Consider the following 14,672-nt stretch of genomic DNA (forward strand, 5'->3'; position numbering starts at 1 on the left):
AGAATCCAGCGAATACTGCCTTATGGATATCAGGTTCTCAGCAAACACACATTGAGGTAAGAGACACACGAAACACACCACTGCAGATGAGCGCAGACAACACATACGGTACAGCTGCTTCTGTGGGGGAGACCGTGAGCAGGTGCAGAGGCTCAGAGCTCTTACTCTAGACACAGAACGTGAACCACTCTGGGTGTCTGCACACTTACTAAACAACTACTATGCATCAGCAGCTGTGCAGGGGTTACAGTTGTGAATGGGAAAGGCAGGTTCCTGTCTCTGTGGGGCTTTCATTCTAGCAGATGGCATGGAGATTAACCAACTAATTATATAGCTCATGTTTTAATTAAAAGTGAAATATGTGCCACGGAAGGTTTTCTGGAGGAAATGGTGTTTGAACTGAGCACTGAAGGGAGGAACAAGGTAAGAAGGATGGGGAATGGTAGGTGGGACGGCAGAGTGGAGAGCAGCACAGCCCCTGACCGAGCCAGAGACAAGGTGGCTGTGGCCACAGCGCAGACAGACGAGGAGGAGGTGGCTTGAGAGGCAGTTGGTGAAATAAGAGCTGTTTGTTATGTTAACGATTCCAGTCTTGCTTCCAAGAGCAGCAGAAAGCTAGCAGAGAGAGTAATATGCTAAGATGTGCCCCCTCACATGATCATTCTGGCAGTCCCTACATGAACAATAGATCAGAGGGTTGTCATCTTCTCCAAGATTCTCCTGTTCCCAAGGTCAGTCCTACACAAATCATGAGACGATGCTCAACGTTCTTAACTTTTGGGGAACTGCAAATCAACGCCATGTGTGACATCACTTCACACCATTAGGATAGCCATAATGAAAAAGGACACAAGATAACAAAGAGTGGACAGGGTATGGAGAAACTGGAATCCTCATAACACTGTTGGTGGAAATTTTAAATGGTGTAGCCACTCTGGAAAACAGTGTGATGGGGAAAATGGAAGGGGGAAAAAGTGGAAGTAGTGACAGATTTCATTTTCCTGGGCTGCAAATTTACTGCAGACAGTGACAACAGCCATGAAATTAGAAGACTCCTTGGAAGGAAAACTCGGACAAACCTAGACAGCCTATTAAAAAGCAGAGGCATCACTTTGCTGACAAATGTCTGTATAATCAAAACTATGGTTTTTCTAGTAATCATGTACAAATGAGAGAGTTGGACCAAAAAGAAGGCTGCGTGCCAAAAAATTGATGCTTTCCAACTGGGGTGCTAGAGAAGACTCTGGAGAATCCTTTGGACAGCAAGGAGATCAAACCAGTTGATCCTAAAGGCAATCAACTCTGAATATTCATTGGAAAGACTGATGCTGAAGCTCCAATACCTTGGTCACCTGATACGAAGAGCTGACTCATTGGAAAAGACCCTGATGCTGGGAAAAATTGAGGGCAAGAGGAGAAGGGGGCAACAGAGGATGAGATGGTTGGATGGCATCACTGACCCAACAGACATGAATTTCAGCAAACTTTGGAAGGAGGACAGAGCAGCCGGGCATGTTGCAGGCCATGGGTCACAAAGAGCTGGACAGGGCTTAGCGAATGAACAACAACAACAGCATTACCTTACTGAACAGCGTCTTGTCAAATTCAAGCAATGCCCATTTTCTGTTCAGTTCAAGTTCAACATTTTTGATGCATTCGTATCTTATATATTTCCACTATATTCATTTAAAATGAGAACAATTTCTAAAAGTAATAGCTGGATTAAACCTACTCATCACATAAGAATTTACTTCAGATTCAAAACTTCACACAGACATGAAACTAACAGGGGCAGTTTGTTAATGCAAAGTTTTAGTGATACCAAGGTAGTGAGAAATCAGAGAAGTTCAAATATGTGATGAAAGTGAAAGTGTTAGTCACTCAGTCGTGTCCAACTCTTGAGACCCTATAGACTGCAGCCCGCCAGGCTCCTCTGCCCATGGAGTTCTCCAGACAAGAATACTGGAGTGGGTTGCCAGGCCCTCCTGCAGGGCATCCTCCTGACCCAGAGTAAGCAGGGAGTCAGTAGTTACCAACCAGTTTCCTCACCTTCGGTTCAAACTGCACTGCAGTCTGGCCATGCTTCCAAATCGCTCTGGACAAAACTGGCCCTGTGCTCCCCGAACGCAGAGCCAGCTCGACTGGTTCTTCCTCTCTCCTAGCTCGCTGTCTCTTCTGCTGCAGCTGCACTGGCCTCCCTGCCGTTCCTCCCCCACCAAGCAGGCTCCCACCCTGGATTCACACCTACTGTTCTCTCCACCCACCTTCACCCAGGTAACTGCACGGCTGCTTCCTCACTTCCTTCCAGCTTTTACTTAACCACCACCTGCACAGGGATGCCTTCCTTGCCTCCCCAGGGTAGGATTTCAACCCCACCTCCATGCAGACACCTCTAGCCCCCTTTTCCTTTTTTCTTTTAAATTAGTGTTTATCATCATGTGACATCTAACATTATCTAACATAAACTTTCTTGTTCATTGTTTTGGTTTGTGGGTTTTTGTTTTTTTTCCCATCAGAATGGAAGTGCCATGCAGGCAGAAATCTTGCCTGTTTTGTTCATTCTGTTCATTCCTCACCGAAAGAACAATGCCTGGTATATAAATATTTGTTGACAGACTGAATGAACTAGATAAGAATGGGAAATCATCTGTTTTGTAAATAAAATCCTACTGAGACACAGTCATGCTCATCCCTTTATGTATTTATTCTCTATGGCACTTTTTGTGCTATAGGAGCAGAGTTAAGTAAGATGTATGTATGTATTATGATTTTTAGATTAAGCCCTTAGGGCAAATATTCCATTTTTTCTTCACGTATCTTCACGCTACTATGAAGGTAGTAATGTCTTCTGAATATATTCATTTAAATTTAATTTTCAGTTTTTCTTGAGTTGAATCATAGTTTAACAACTAAATTTTACAAATATGTTGATGTGAAGATTTGAGAGCAGTTTGGGGAGAATTTGAGTTAGTTACTGTACAAGAGGGGCTGGAAAACCATGGCCAGTGGGTTGGCCACCTAATTTTGTAAAGAAAACTTATGGACACAGGGCCATAACCACTCACATCTGGATTCTCTGCCTTGTTGCTGCTATACGGGCAGTATTGAGCAGTAGTGGCAAAGATCACACGGCCCTACAAGCCTAAAATATTTACTATCTGGTCCTTTACACAAAGTTTGCCAACTTCACCTCTTTAACCTCATTCTGAACATCATCCTTAAATGTGAAAGAATCGAAGAGTGCTATTAAGTACACCGTCAAAGCCCAAACAACTCTCACAGTAATTTTCTGGTCTCTTGAAGAAACACCAACTTAGGCAGTTTTATAATATACCTAGCAAGAAATGAGTGTTTTGGTTTCTGACACACCATAAGCCCATGAGAACAAACGTAATTTCCCTAAACGGTCCTTTGGAGGTGCTACAGTTTTTTGGCTGCTGCAGTGTGTCACGCAAATCCATTATGCCGACAGCTCTGCTGGTAAGACTGAAGCTGGAATTAATATCCATTATCAAAAGGTCATTGCACAGGGATGAGCCGGCAGCCAATTTTAAATGTTAATAACAGTAACATTTTTTCAAATACAAACAAAAGGTCTTACTTTGTTTTCTAATTATTTCCCTAAACACTTCATTTAAAAGTGAAAACGTTAAAGCAAAAAACCTGGATGATACAACGCAGCTGCACACTGGTGATGTGTTGTTGATGACCCCACATCTCAGTCTGCGCGCTTGTGGGATCCGCAGATGCTGTGTGGAGGTTCTCACCTGTACTACCTACCACACCTCATTGAGTCTACGATGCCAGAGATCGTAAGGAACCACATCATTTTACGTACCACTAACAAAGAAACGATGCTGCCACTTCCATGGCACGCGCTTTATCACTTAGAACTGCATCTTACACTCAGTGTGAGTGCTCTGAGACACACTCTGATACGGATTTTCTCATACATTGCCTTTATGACACACAAAAAGGGATGTCTAAGTACATTTAATTGGTTGAGCTTTTCTTAAACGTTCTTCCTATTTGGAGATTGACTCCTCTTATTTGTCAACCCGGAATCATCCAACATCTGTACTGTCGCCTACGTTTTGCTCCATCAGAACATGGATGCAGGACAGTACTGTGATGCATCTCTTCCGAGGAGTCTCAGTTCACTTCCGGGACACTCACACTCACTCCACAAGGTTCAACACACACGTCAGCAGCAGAAACCACACTGGGGACTGCCATCTGGACAGCAGTGTTGATGTACTTATTTCAGAGACATTAACAGGTGAGGGGGGAAAACGCATGCTTTAGAATTCGTCCCTCCACTGACTGTTAGTATGTGGTCCGAGAATGACATTCAGTCAGACACTGGCCTAACACCGCACCATACTGAAGCACTTAAAGGCAGGAATAATCATTTCCACTTCATCTGCACTACAGCTCACTTACAATAGGATGATTTTCAAAGTATTAATGTTACAAGTAACTGTAATGTTTGGAATAGGGAATTTAATTCTGTATGAAATGTAATGAATATACACATCAATGACTGAGCCAGAATGGATCCAAAATAAAAACTAGCAAGAAGACTTTATTGAAACCAACCACAACAATTCAAGCCCAAACAGTGGCAGATGATTAGTGACTCCTCATGTGGCCACAACCCACTGAATCTTAATACACTCTGGGCTGGCAAACACTCAACAGTTCTCTTACCCAACTTTGGAAAAATCAGCCACACATTGAGTAGCCAAGAAGTCTGTAGAGCAACAGAGTATAATGAAAAGACAGACCTGGTGTATCTCTGGAGAATGGAAACAGACTTTCCACAGTCACATGCCTCTCCTCCCCACTAACCACTAGCAAGGGCCAGGAAAGTGATCCCAGCCTCGGTGTACCCCTTGAACCCCACACTTACCTGCTTCCTCACCCTACCACACTTGCAGTCTAACCACCTTTCTTAAGACCACCTGGACTCCTGACGATTTTGTTCTAGCAGGCAGTAAACTTCCTTGTGAATCTTTTGACCTTGAAGGGCTTAGTCTTATTCTTTGTTAGGACGGGTCTATAGTTTAATTCATAGCCCAAGGAATTAGTCCAGGGCTTCCCAGGTGGTGCTAGTGGTAAAGAACTTGCCTGCCAGTGCAGGAGACATAAGAGACATGGGTTCAATCTCTGGGTCGGGAAGATGCCCTGGAGCAGGAAATGGCAACCCACTCCTGAAAAACATCCCATAGACAGAGGAGCATGGCAGACCACGGTTCATGGGGTTGCAAAGATTTGGACACAACTGAAGTGACTTAGCATAGCATGCACAGGACATGGTTGAAATGCTATGGAAGGTCTAGACTAGCATCTGGTTTCAGGCTGATGTAACTTTACTTAGGTCCATAGTAAGGTACCAACCAGTAGCTAGGCTGGAATTCCTAAAAAACACATAAGCATAATCTCTGCTATATCAATCCAGCTCTCAACCTTATGGCATCTGCTCTATCCTCTTTCTAGGCCTAACAGAATCTTGTTCTGCACATGTCCACTGCAGCCCAGCCCTCACAAAGGACCTGTGTGAAACCTCCATGTAGACTTCTAGGCCCGATCCCTCTTTGTATCTCTTCTCTTATACTCTGCCCTGTGAACCTTCACTACTTCTCATCTCTGAACACTGAACTCTTTCTCCCTAACTTGGCAAGACCTTGGTATTCTTCTTGGACCCTGCTTCCATAAACAGACAAAAACAAACAAAGAGAACAAAAACAAAGAGTTCACCTCGTGTTTCGCTTCTCAAAGCTCAAAACCCAACGTTGCCTATTTTCCAGTGACTGGAAACAAACTGCTTCACATGTTTTGTTGAATTTTCCTGTTGTTTTGGTGGGAGGGCCTGTTGTATCAGTTACTGTCAAGAGAGAAATCCTATATGCACTTTCCCAAGTATACATATTAAATCATGAAAACTGACCATATATTAGCTACAAGAAAACCTTAATAAATTCTAAAAAGACAAAATAGCACTGCCGAAACTTGCTGACCATAGTGCAATAAAACTAGAAAGAACAAAATTAATAAAACAAAATACGCCCTCACTGTTAAACAATTATTGGCTCAATTAAGGAACATAAACCAAAACTGAAACATACACAGAAAACAAAAACAATGGACGCACTACAGATCAGAATCCAATACTGGAAGAAAATTCATAGCTTTAAATATTTTAATGATTAAGCAAAAAGGAGATAAATGAGTTAAGTTACTCAAAAAGACAGAAAAAGAATGAAAAAACAACTTCATTCACAAGGAATGAATCAGTAGATAAAAGAAATTTTTTTAAAGTAGGACTAATATGTAAATTCCCAAACTGGCCTAAAAATTATACGCACACAAATGTACAATGTACACATAATAGTAAAATCCATTATCTTAACTAATCAATAAAATTACAAGAGTGCAAATACACATATAATATATATATTTTGGAATATACATAAAAAATGGAAACAGGAAGTTAACTTCTGAAACCTAAGAAAATAAAAGAATTATGAGAAGCTATTCTGTCCAAGTCTATAAATTTGAAAGTGTGTGTGAAATGAAGACCTTCTAGGAAAATATAATATCCTATAACTGACTCTATAAAAGATGGGAAAATGAAAAAAGATTTATTATCACTGTAGAAATAGAGAATGGTGTCAAAGAGCTATCAAAACTACCATACCTTCAAGAAAGAGAACCAGCCAGATGGCTTCACATGGGAATTCTATCAAACTTTTAAAAGATAATATCTAAGATATCTTAACTGTTCCAAAGCCAAAGGAAGAAAGAAAACTCCCTTAAAAAGAAGCAATATAGCAATAACACCAAAATCCAGCAAAAAAGAAAGAAACAAGAAACAAAACTATAGATCAATCACACTTATGAACAGCAATGGAAAATCCTGAATAAAAGATTAACAAAAACCTGAAGCAGCACAATTAAAGAATATTATATCACAATTAACTGTGCTTACTGATCCAAACACTAGAGTGGTTGCATATTAGATACTCTATTAAATATAATCCATGACATGAATAGATCCAAGGAAAAATCACTTGATCATTTCCAGAGGGGTCAAAAGTCATCATTATTTATTTATTATTCTTTATTCTTGATTGCAAAAGATAAAATGTAAATACTCCCTTAACCAGAAAAAAAGATTCTGAGGCAATACCAAGATATCCTCTATATCATTCTCTTTGAATCTTGCAATTGGACTAGAGAGAAAAAGTAGAACTATAAAAATTAAAGACTGTTTCTATTTGCAATCATTATTATTACATAACCAGAAAGTAAAGAGAATCATCTAAGTCATCACTATGGAAAGTAATAAGAGAATAAACCTAGGGACAAAGTTAATAAACAGAATAAAAAATCTTTCAAACACATACTTAAAAAAATAATTGAGAACTACATTGGTAGAAAATTCCTTATTTCCGATAGCAAGTAGAAAAGGATAAAATACCTGGGGAGAGACAAACAGGAAGAAATGCATATGGCCTATATAAAGAAAACTATAAAGAAAGGAAGTCAAACAAATGGGAAAACATAACATGCTCTTAGATCCAGAGACAAGTAATCTCATGTGCCCTGATGGAAGTATAAACTGTCAGGCTGCTTACAACAACCTGTCAATACCCATGGAAATTACAAACGCATATACCCCTTGATCTAGTGATTCTAACCCCAGGAATTTACTCTGTAGATATTCCTGCTCCCACGTGAAGGTATGTGTGCTTAAGGTTATTCATTGTAGAACTGTCTGCAAAAGATTGGAAATTACCCATATCCATCAGATTACTGGTTTAGAAACAGTGGAAACAGTGGCTGACTTTATTTTGGGGGGCTCCAAAATCACTGCAGATGGTGATTGCAGCCATGCAATTAAGATGCTTACTTTCCTTAGAAGGAAAGTTATGACCAACCTAGACAGCATATTAAAAACCAGAGATATTACTTTGTCAACAAAGGTCCATCTTGTCAAGGCTATGGTTCTTCCAATAGTCATGTATGGATGTGAGAGTTGGACTATAAATAAAGTTGAGCGCCGAAGAATTGATGCTTTTGAATTGTGGTGTTGGAGAAGACTCTTGAGAGTCCCTTGGACTGCACAGAGATCCAACCAGTTCGTCCTAAAGGAAATCAGTCCTGAATATTCATTGGAAGGGACTGATGCTAAAGCTGAAACTCCAATACTTTGGCCACCTGATGAGAAGAACTGACTCGTTTGAAAAGACCCTGATGCTGGGAAAATTGAAAGAGAGAGGAGAAGGGGACAACAGAGAATGAGATGGTTGGATGGCATCACCGACTCAATGGACATGAGTTTGGGTGGACTCAGGGAGTTGGTGATGGACAGGGAGGCCTGGTGTGCTGCAGTTCAACGGGCTGCAAAGAGTCGGACACGAGTGAGCAACTGAACTGAACTGAACCCATAAAATAGAATAGGATATGCTGCTGTATAAAAGGATAAATGTTTCAATGTACTAAAATCCCTCAACACTTGGCAATATTTATTATCGTTGAGAATGCACATTCTTCTTAAGGGAGAAAAAAAACATTGCCAAAATTTAGGTATAGTGACCACACAGAAACACAATTCTAAATGTTGGGGGAGGAAATCAGAACCATGACTTAAAGATTTTATCCACTGATCTTGGATTTTTTTTATTCATTGATCCTTAAAGATTTTATCCACTGATCTTGGATTTTTTTATTCATTGATCCTATTCAAGTCTTACTTTCATCAACATTCAAATGAGAGATTTTATTAATATAAAAGTAGTAAACACTGTGTTTAAGACGTAACAATATTCCCAACTTGATCTATAGAGTCAATGTAATCCCAATCAAAGTCCAAGAAAGTTATTTTATGAGGATCAACAAACTGATTCTAAAATTTATATTAAGGAGAAAAACGAAGTTGAAGGACTGATGCCACCCGACTTCAAGACTTACCTTAAAGCTACACTCATCAAGACAGCGGGTACTGGTGAAAGTATAAAGCAAAAAGGTCAGTGGAAGAGAACAGAGAGCCCAGTAACAGACTTGGATAAATACAGTTAAATGACCTTTGACAAAGGAGCAAAGACAACACAATGGAGCAAAGACAGTCTCCCCAACAAACAGTGCTGGAACAGCAACATATAAAAAATAAAATCTACCTTATACCCTTCACAAAAATTAACTCACAATGGATCACAGACCTAACTGTAAAAATTCAAAACTACAAAACTCCTAGAGGATAATGTAGGAGAAAACCTAGATGACGTTGGGTATGGTGAAGACTTCTGAGATAATAACACCACAGACACAGTCCATAAAAAAAAATTGATAAACTGGACTTAACTAAAATTAAAACTTTGGCTCTCCAAAAGAATTAAAACACAAGCCACAGATTGGGAGAAAATATTTGCAAAAGACACAGCTGATAAAGGACTTTATCCAACATACGCAAAGAACTCTTGAAACCCAAGAGCAAGAAGAAAAAACAATCCAATTAAAAATTAAGTTAAAGATCTTAGCAGAGACCTCCACCAGAGAAGATATACAAATGGGAGACAAGAATATTAGAAAATGCTTCACATCATACACCACCAGGGAAAGGGAAATTAAAAGGAGCTACCCTGACACTTAACAGAACATCCAAAATCCAGAACACTGACAACACCCAACGCTGGCAAGGGTATTGAGGAACAGAAACTCTCATTCACTTTGGGAAGGCACAATGGTACAGCCAAATGGAAGATAGTTTGGCATCCCTTAAAAAATGAAATAATTAGCATACTATTAGCAAGTGCACCTTTGGTATTGACCTAAAGGAGTTCAAAACTTATGTCCACACAAAACTCTTAATACATATATTTATAGCAGCTTTATTCATAATTGCGGAAATCTGGAAGCAACCAAGATGTCCTTCATTAGGTGAATGGATTAACAAACTGCAGTACCTCCAGACAATAGAGACTTTTATTCAGTACTAAAGTGAAATGAGCCATCAAACCATGAAAACACGTGGAAGAACCTTAAATAAATACTACTAAGTGAAAGAAGCCAATCTGAAAAGGTGACATACTGTATGATTCTAACTTTATGATGTTCTGGAAGGGGCAAAACTATGTAGACAGTAAAAAGATCAGTGGTTGTAGAAGGCAGTGGGGATGAACAGGCAGAGCACAGAGGACTGTTAAGGCAATGAAAATACACTGTACAATATAATAATGATGGATGGATGTCATCTTACATGCATGCTCAAGTCGCTTCAGTTGCGTCTGACTCTTCGCGACCCCATGGACAGCAGCCTGCTAGGCTCCTGTGTCCATGGGATTTCCCCGGCAAGAATACTAGAGTGGGTTGCTATGCCCTCCTCCAGGATATGTTCCTGACCAAGGGACTGAACCTGTGTCTCCTGCGCCCTTGCACCGCAGGCGAGTACCTTATCGTTGAGCCACTGGGGAAGCCCCAAATGTCATTATACATTTGTCCAAACACAGAGAAAACACAATATCAAGAGTAACCCTGAACGTAAACTATGAACTCTGGGTGATTATGATATCAATGTACATTAATCTTTGGCAAAAAAAAAAAAAATTACCACTTTGGTGAGTGATATTGATAATGGGGTATGCTCTGCATGTGTGGGGACAGGGGTTATATGGGAAATTTCTGTACCGCCCTCCCAATTTGGTTTTAAACCTAAAACAAACAAAAATTGAACCCCTCAATTGAGCTCTTTAAAAACTTTTAAAAGTTTTTCATTTCAGTATTACAGATATGCATAAGATGTAAAGTAAAGCCACCCTCAACTCATCCAGTCTCATTTTACAAGGTGATTTTGACCATTTATGTTTTTATTTTGATTGGCAGCAAAAAGTCTACATCGGATGCTTACATTTCCATTTCTTGATCTATCATCTGTAAGGAGTGCCTATTGATTTTGTGCCATGAACGAGAATGAATTAACTCTGAGACACTATCACAATCCAACCAGACTTCCGATTTGTGCTGGTAATATTATCATTATTTGTAGACCTTTAAGCATCTATTTTGACTGATCAACTCTAAGTAGTACTTGTTAACTGTCTACTATGTGAGATGAGGAAACTTATAAATAGGCAAAATTCAACATAATCAAAGATGAATTCTAAGAAGTATTTACCTTGTTCGTACAGTAGCTTCATATTCAAATCTTTGCAGGCAACCAGATTGTTGAGCAATGCAACCACACTTTGCATAGTGTTACCCAGAATGTTCTCCTGATGTTCCTGCAAGAGAGTACCATTTACATCATAACTGTACAGAAACAGAGTAACATCATTACATCATAAAAAAGACAAATGGTCACATGACCGACCTCCCTTCATTCTTTGCACGAGGTTGGGTGATTATCTTTTTCCATTCGAATGAGGCAAAGTTCCTCTGTGTTAAGGTCCCATCAGTGAGTCAGGTGAGCTGGGAGGCAGCGTGAACCACTCAGGGCACCAGCATGGTTGCATGCTGTCCCCTGTCCACGTGCTAAGGGACAGCCACTCTGCCCTCGGGGCTTCAGATGGGCAACTAAGGAGTCAGAGGGACTAGAGGTCTAGTACGTGGAACTTACGAAACCACACCTGAAAGTGACTTTGAGACCACAAAAGAAAAACTTCTTAAAGAAATATTTCTGCAGCTTTGAGAGTCAACTGTTACCGCTGTTTTCCGTCCTCACTCTTACACACGGCTGGTGATGTTGAATATGACTTAGTGCAGCAATGCTTCAGTGTAACAAACTACACAGGGGCCTGAAAGGGTGAATTCTGCTTTCCCTAACGCTTCACATCGCAGAGCAGGGAGTAACTTTGGTCCAGTTTCTAACTGGCAAGACACAAAAGATAACTTCTTTCAAAACTTCTTAAGGGATCCCAAAGATTTTCTTTTGAAGTACTTTTACAGACACAGCAGAGTTGTAAAGACAGCAGAGTCTCCATACACCCTTCACCCAGCTTCCCCTGCTAGCCTCTTATCCAACCAATGTACGTTGATCAAAACTAAGGTACCACCGGTATGGTGCTAATAACAAAACTAAAGACTATTCAAATATCACATTTTCTGCTAACATCCTTTTCTGTTCCAGGATCCAGTCCAGGATCCCATGTTGCATTGAGAATTAAGTCTTTTTCACAACTTTTATTTACAAAGTGCCCACTGTTCTAGGTACTTGGCTTGTATCAGTGAATAAAACAGACCAAATTTTTTTTTTTAATTTTCAAAGAGCAGCCCCACCCTTGTGGAATTTACACGTAGCAGGGGGGAAGACAATAATTACATTCTATGTTAAAGGATGAAACACACTGCAAGAGAAACAGAATAGGGAACAGCGGTTTGGGGGTGCTGTAGGGGAAGGTTACAACTTGAAACAAAGCAAGGAAGGCATACCTCCTTCAGAAGACCCCATCTGGACTGGTACTTTTATTGTACTGCCAGGCTTTATTTGCTTGTTTATTTTAGAATAGTTACATCAATGTTCACCCAGCCCAGCATCTTGTATGATGTACTCTGCATATAAGTTAAATAAGCAGGATGACAATATACAGCCTTGCCATACTCCTTTTCCGATTTGGAACCAGTCTGTTGTTCCATGTCCAGTTGTAACTGTTGGTTCCTGACCTGCATACAGATTTCTCAGGAGGCAGGTAAGGTGGTCTAGTATTCCCATCTCTTTCAGAATTTTCCACAGTTTGTTGTGATCCACACATTCAAAGGCTTTGGTGTAATCAATAAAACAGAAGTAGATGTTTTTCTGGAACTCTCTTGCTTTTTTGATGATCCAGCACATGTTGGCAAGTTGATCTCTGGTTCCTCTGCCTTTTCTAAATCCAGTTTGAACATAGGGAAGTTCATGGTTCATGTACTGTTGAAGCCTGGCTTGGAGAATTTTGAGCACTACTTTGCTAGCGTGTGAGATGAGTGCAATTGTGTGGTAGTTTGAACATTCTCTGCCATTGCCTTTCTTTGGGATTGGAATGAAAACTGACCTTTTCCAGTCCTGTGGCCACTGCTGAGTTTTCCAAATTTGCTGGCATATTGACTACAGCACTATCACAGCATCATCTTTAGGATTTGAAATACCTCAACTGGAATTCTATCACCTCCACTAGCTTTGTTCATAGTGATGCTTCCTAAGGCCCAGACTTTGCATTCCAGGATGTCTGGCTCTGTGTGAATGATCACACCGTGATTATCTGGGTCATAAAGATCTTTTTTGTATAGTTCTGTGTATTCTTGCTACCTCTTTTTAATATCTTCTGCTTCTGTTAGGTCCATACCATTTCTGTCCTTTATTGTGTTCATCTTTGCATGAAATGTACCCTTGGTATTTCTAATTTTCTTGAAGAGATCTCTAGTCTTTCCCACTCTTTCCTCATTTCTTTGCATTGATCGCTGAGGAAGGCTTTCTTATCTCTCCTGCTATTCTTTGGAATTCGGCATTCAAATGGGTATATCTTTCCTTTCCTCCTTTGCCTTTAGCTTCTCTTCTTTTCTCGGCTATTTGTGAAGCCTCGTCAAACAACCATTTTGCTTTTTTGCATTTCTTTTTCTTGGGGATAGTCTTGATCACTGTCTCCTGTACAATGCCATGAACCTCCGTCCATAGTTCTTCAGGCACTCTGTCTATCAGATCTAATCCCTTGAATCTCTTTGTCACTGTGTAATCGTAAAGGATTTGATTTAGGTCATACCTGAATGGTCTAGTGGTTTTCCCTACTTTCTTCAATTTAAGTCTGAATTTGGCAATAAGGCATTCATGATCTGAGCCACAGTCTGCTCCTGGTCTTGTTTTTGCTGACTGTATAGAGCTTCTCCATTTTTGGCTGCAAAGAACATAATCAATCTGATTTCGGTTTTGACCATCAGGTCATCAATAACCTCAGATACCCAGATGACACCACCTTTATGGCAGAAAGTGAAGAAGAACTAAAGAGCCTCTTGATGAAAGTGAAAGACGAGAGTGTTGGCTTAAAATTCAACATTCAGAAAACTAACATCATGGCATCCCGTCCCATCACTTCATGGCAAAAAGATGGGGAACCAATGGAAACGGTCAAAGACTTTATTTTCTTGGGCTCCAAAATCACTGCAGATGGTGACTGCAGCCATGAAATTAAAAGACACTTGCTCCTTGGAAGAAAAACTATGATCAATCTAGACAGCATATTAAAAACCAGAGATATTACTTTACTAACAAAGGTCCGTCTAGTCAAAGCTATGGTTTTTCCAGTAGTCATGTATGGATGTGACAGTTGGACCATAAAGAGAGCTGAGCGCCAAAGAATTGATGCTTTTGAACTGTGGTGTTGGAGAAGACTCTTGTGAGTCCCTTGGACTGCAAGGAGATCAAACCAGTCCATCCTAAAGGAAATTAGTCCTGACTATTCATTGGAAGGACTGATGTTGAAGCTGAAACTCCAATACTTTGACCACCTGATGCAAAGAACCGACTCACTGGAAAAGACCCTTATGCTGGGAAAGATTGAAGTCGGGAGAAGGGGTTGACAGAGGATGAGATGGTTGGATGGCATCACTGACTCAATGGACATGAGTTTGGGTAAACTCCGAGAGTTGGTGATGGACAGGGAAGACTGATGTGCTGCAGTCCATGGAGTCACAAAGAGTCGGAC

The 14,672-nt window shown here is 40.3% G+C and overlaps 1 protein-coding gene across 40 annotated transcripts in view; it reads right to left on the reverse strand.

Moving 5' to 3' along the window:
• Nucleotides 1-14,672, reverse strand: part of ULK4 (unc-51 like kinase 4) — a 477,098-nt gene that overhangs the window by 206,829 nt on the left and 255,597 nt on the right. For 39 of the 40 annotated variants that reach the window (XM_081527570.1, XM_081527572.1, XM_081527573.1 and 36 more), the window contains one exon: nucleotides 11,177-11,282. In XM_081527570.1, the coding sequence (XP_081383696.1) occupies nucleotides 11,177-11,282 (106 nt within the window). Of the gene's footprint in view, nucleotides 1-11,176; nucleotides 11,311-14,672 lie in introns of all 40 variants that reach the window. The other variant, XR_014064646.1, reaches the window with a different exon arrangement.

The sequence above is a fragment of the Giraffa tippelskirchi genome, chromosome 9, assembly GCF_054371585.1.
Source record: "Giraffa tippelskirchi isolate mGirTip1 chromosome 9, T2T-mGirTip1v1.2.pri, whole genome shotgun sequence".
Classification (NCBI taxonomy): Eukaryota; Metazoa; Chordata; class Mammalia; order Artiodactyla; family Giraffidae; genus Giraffa; species Giraffa tippelskirchi.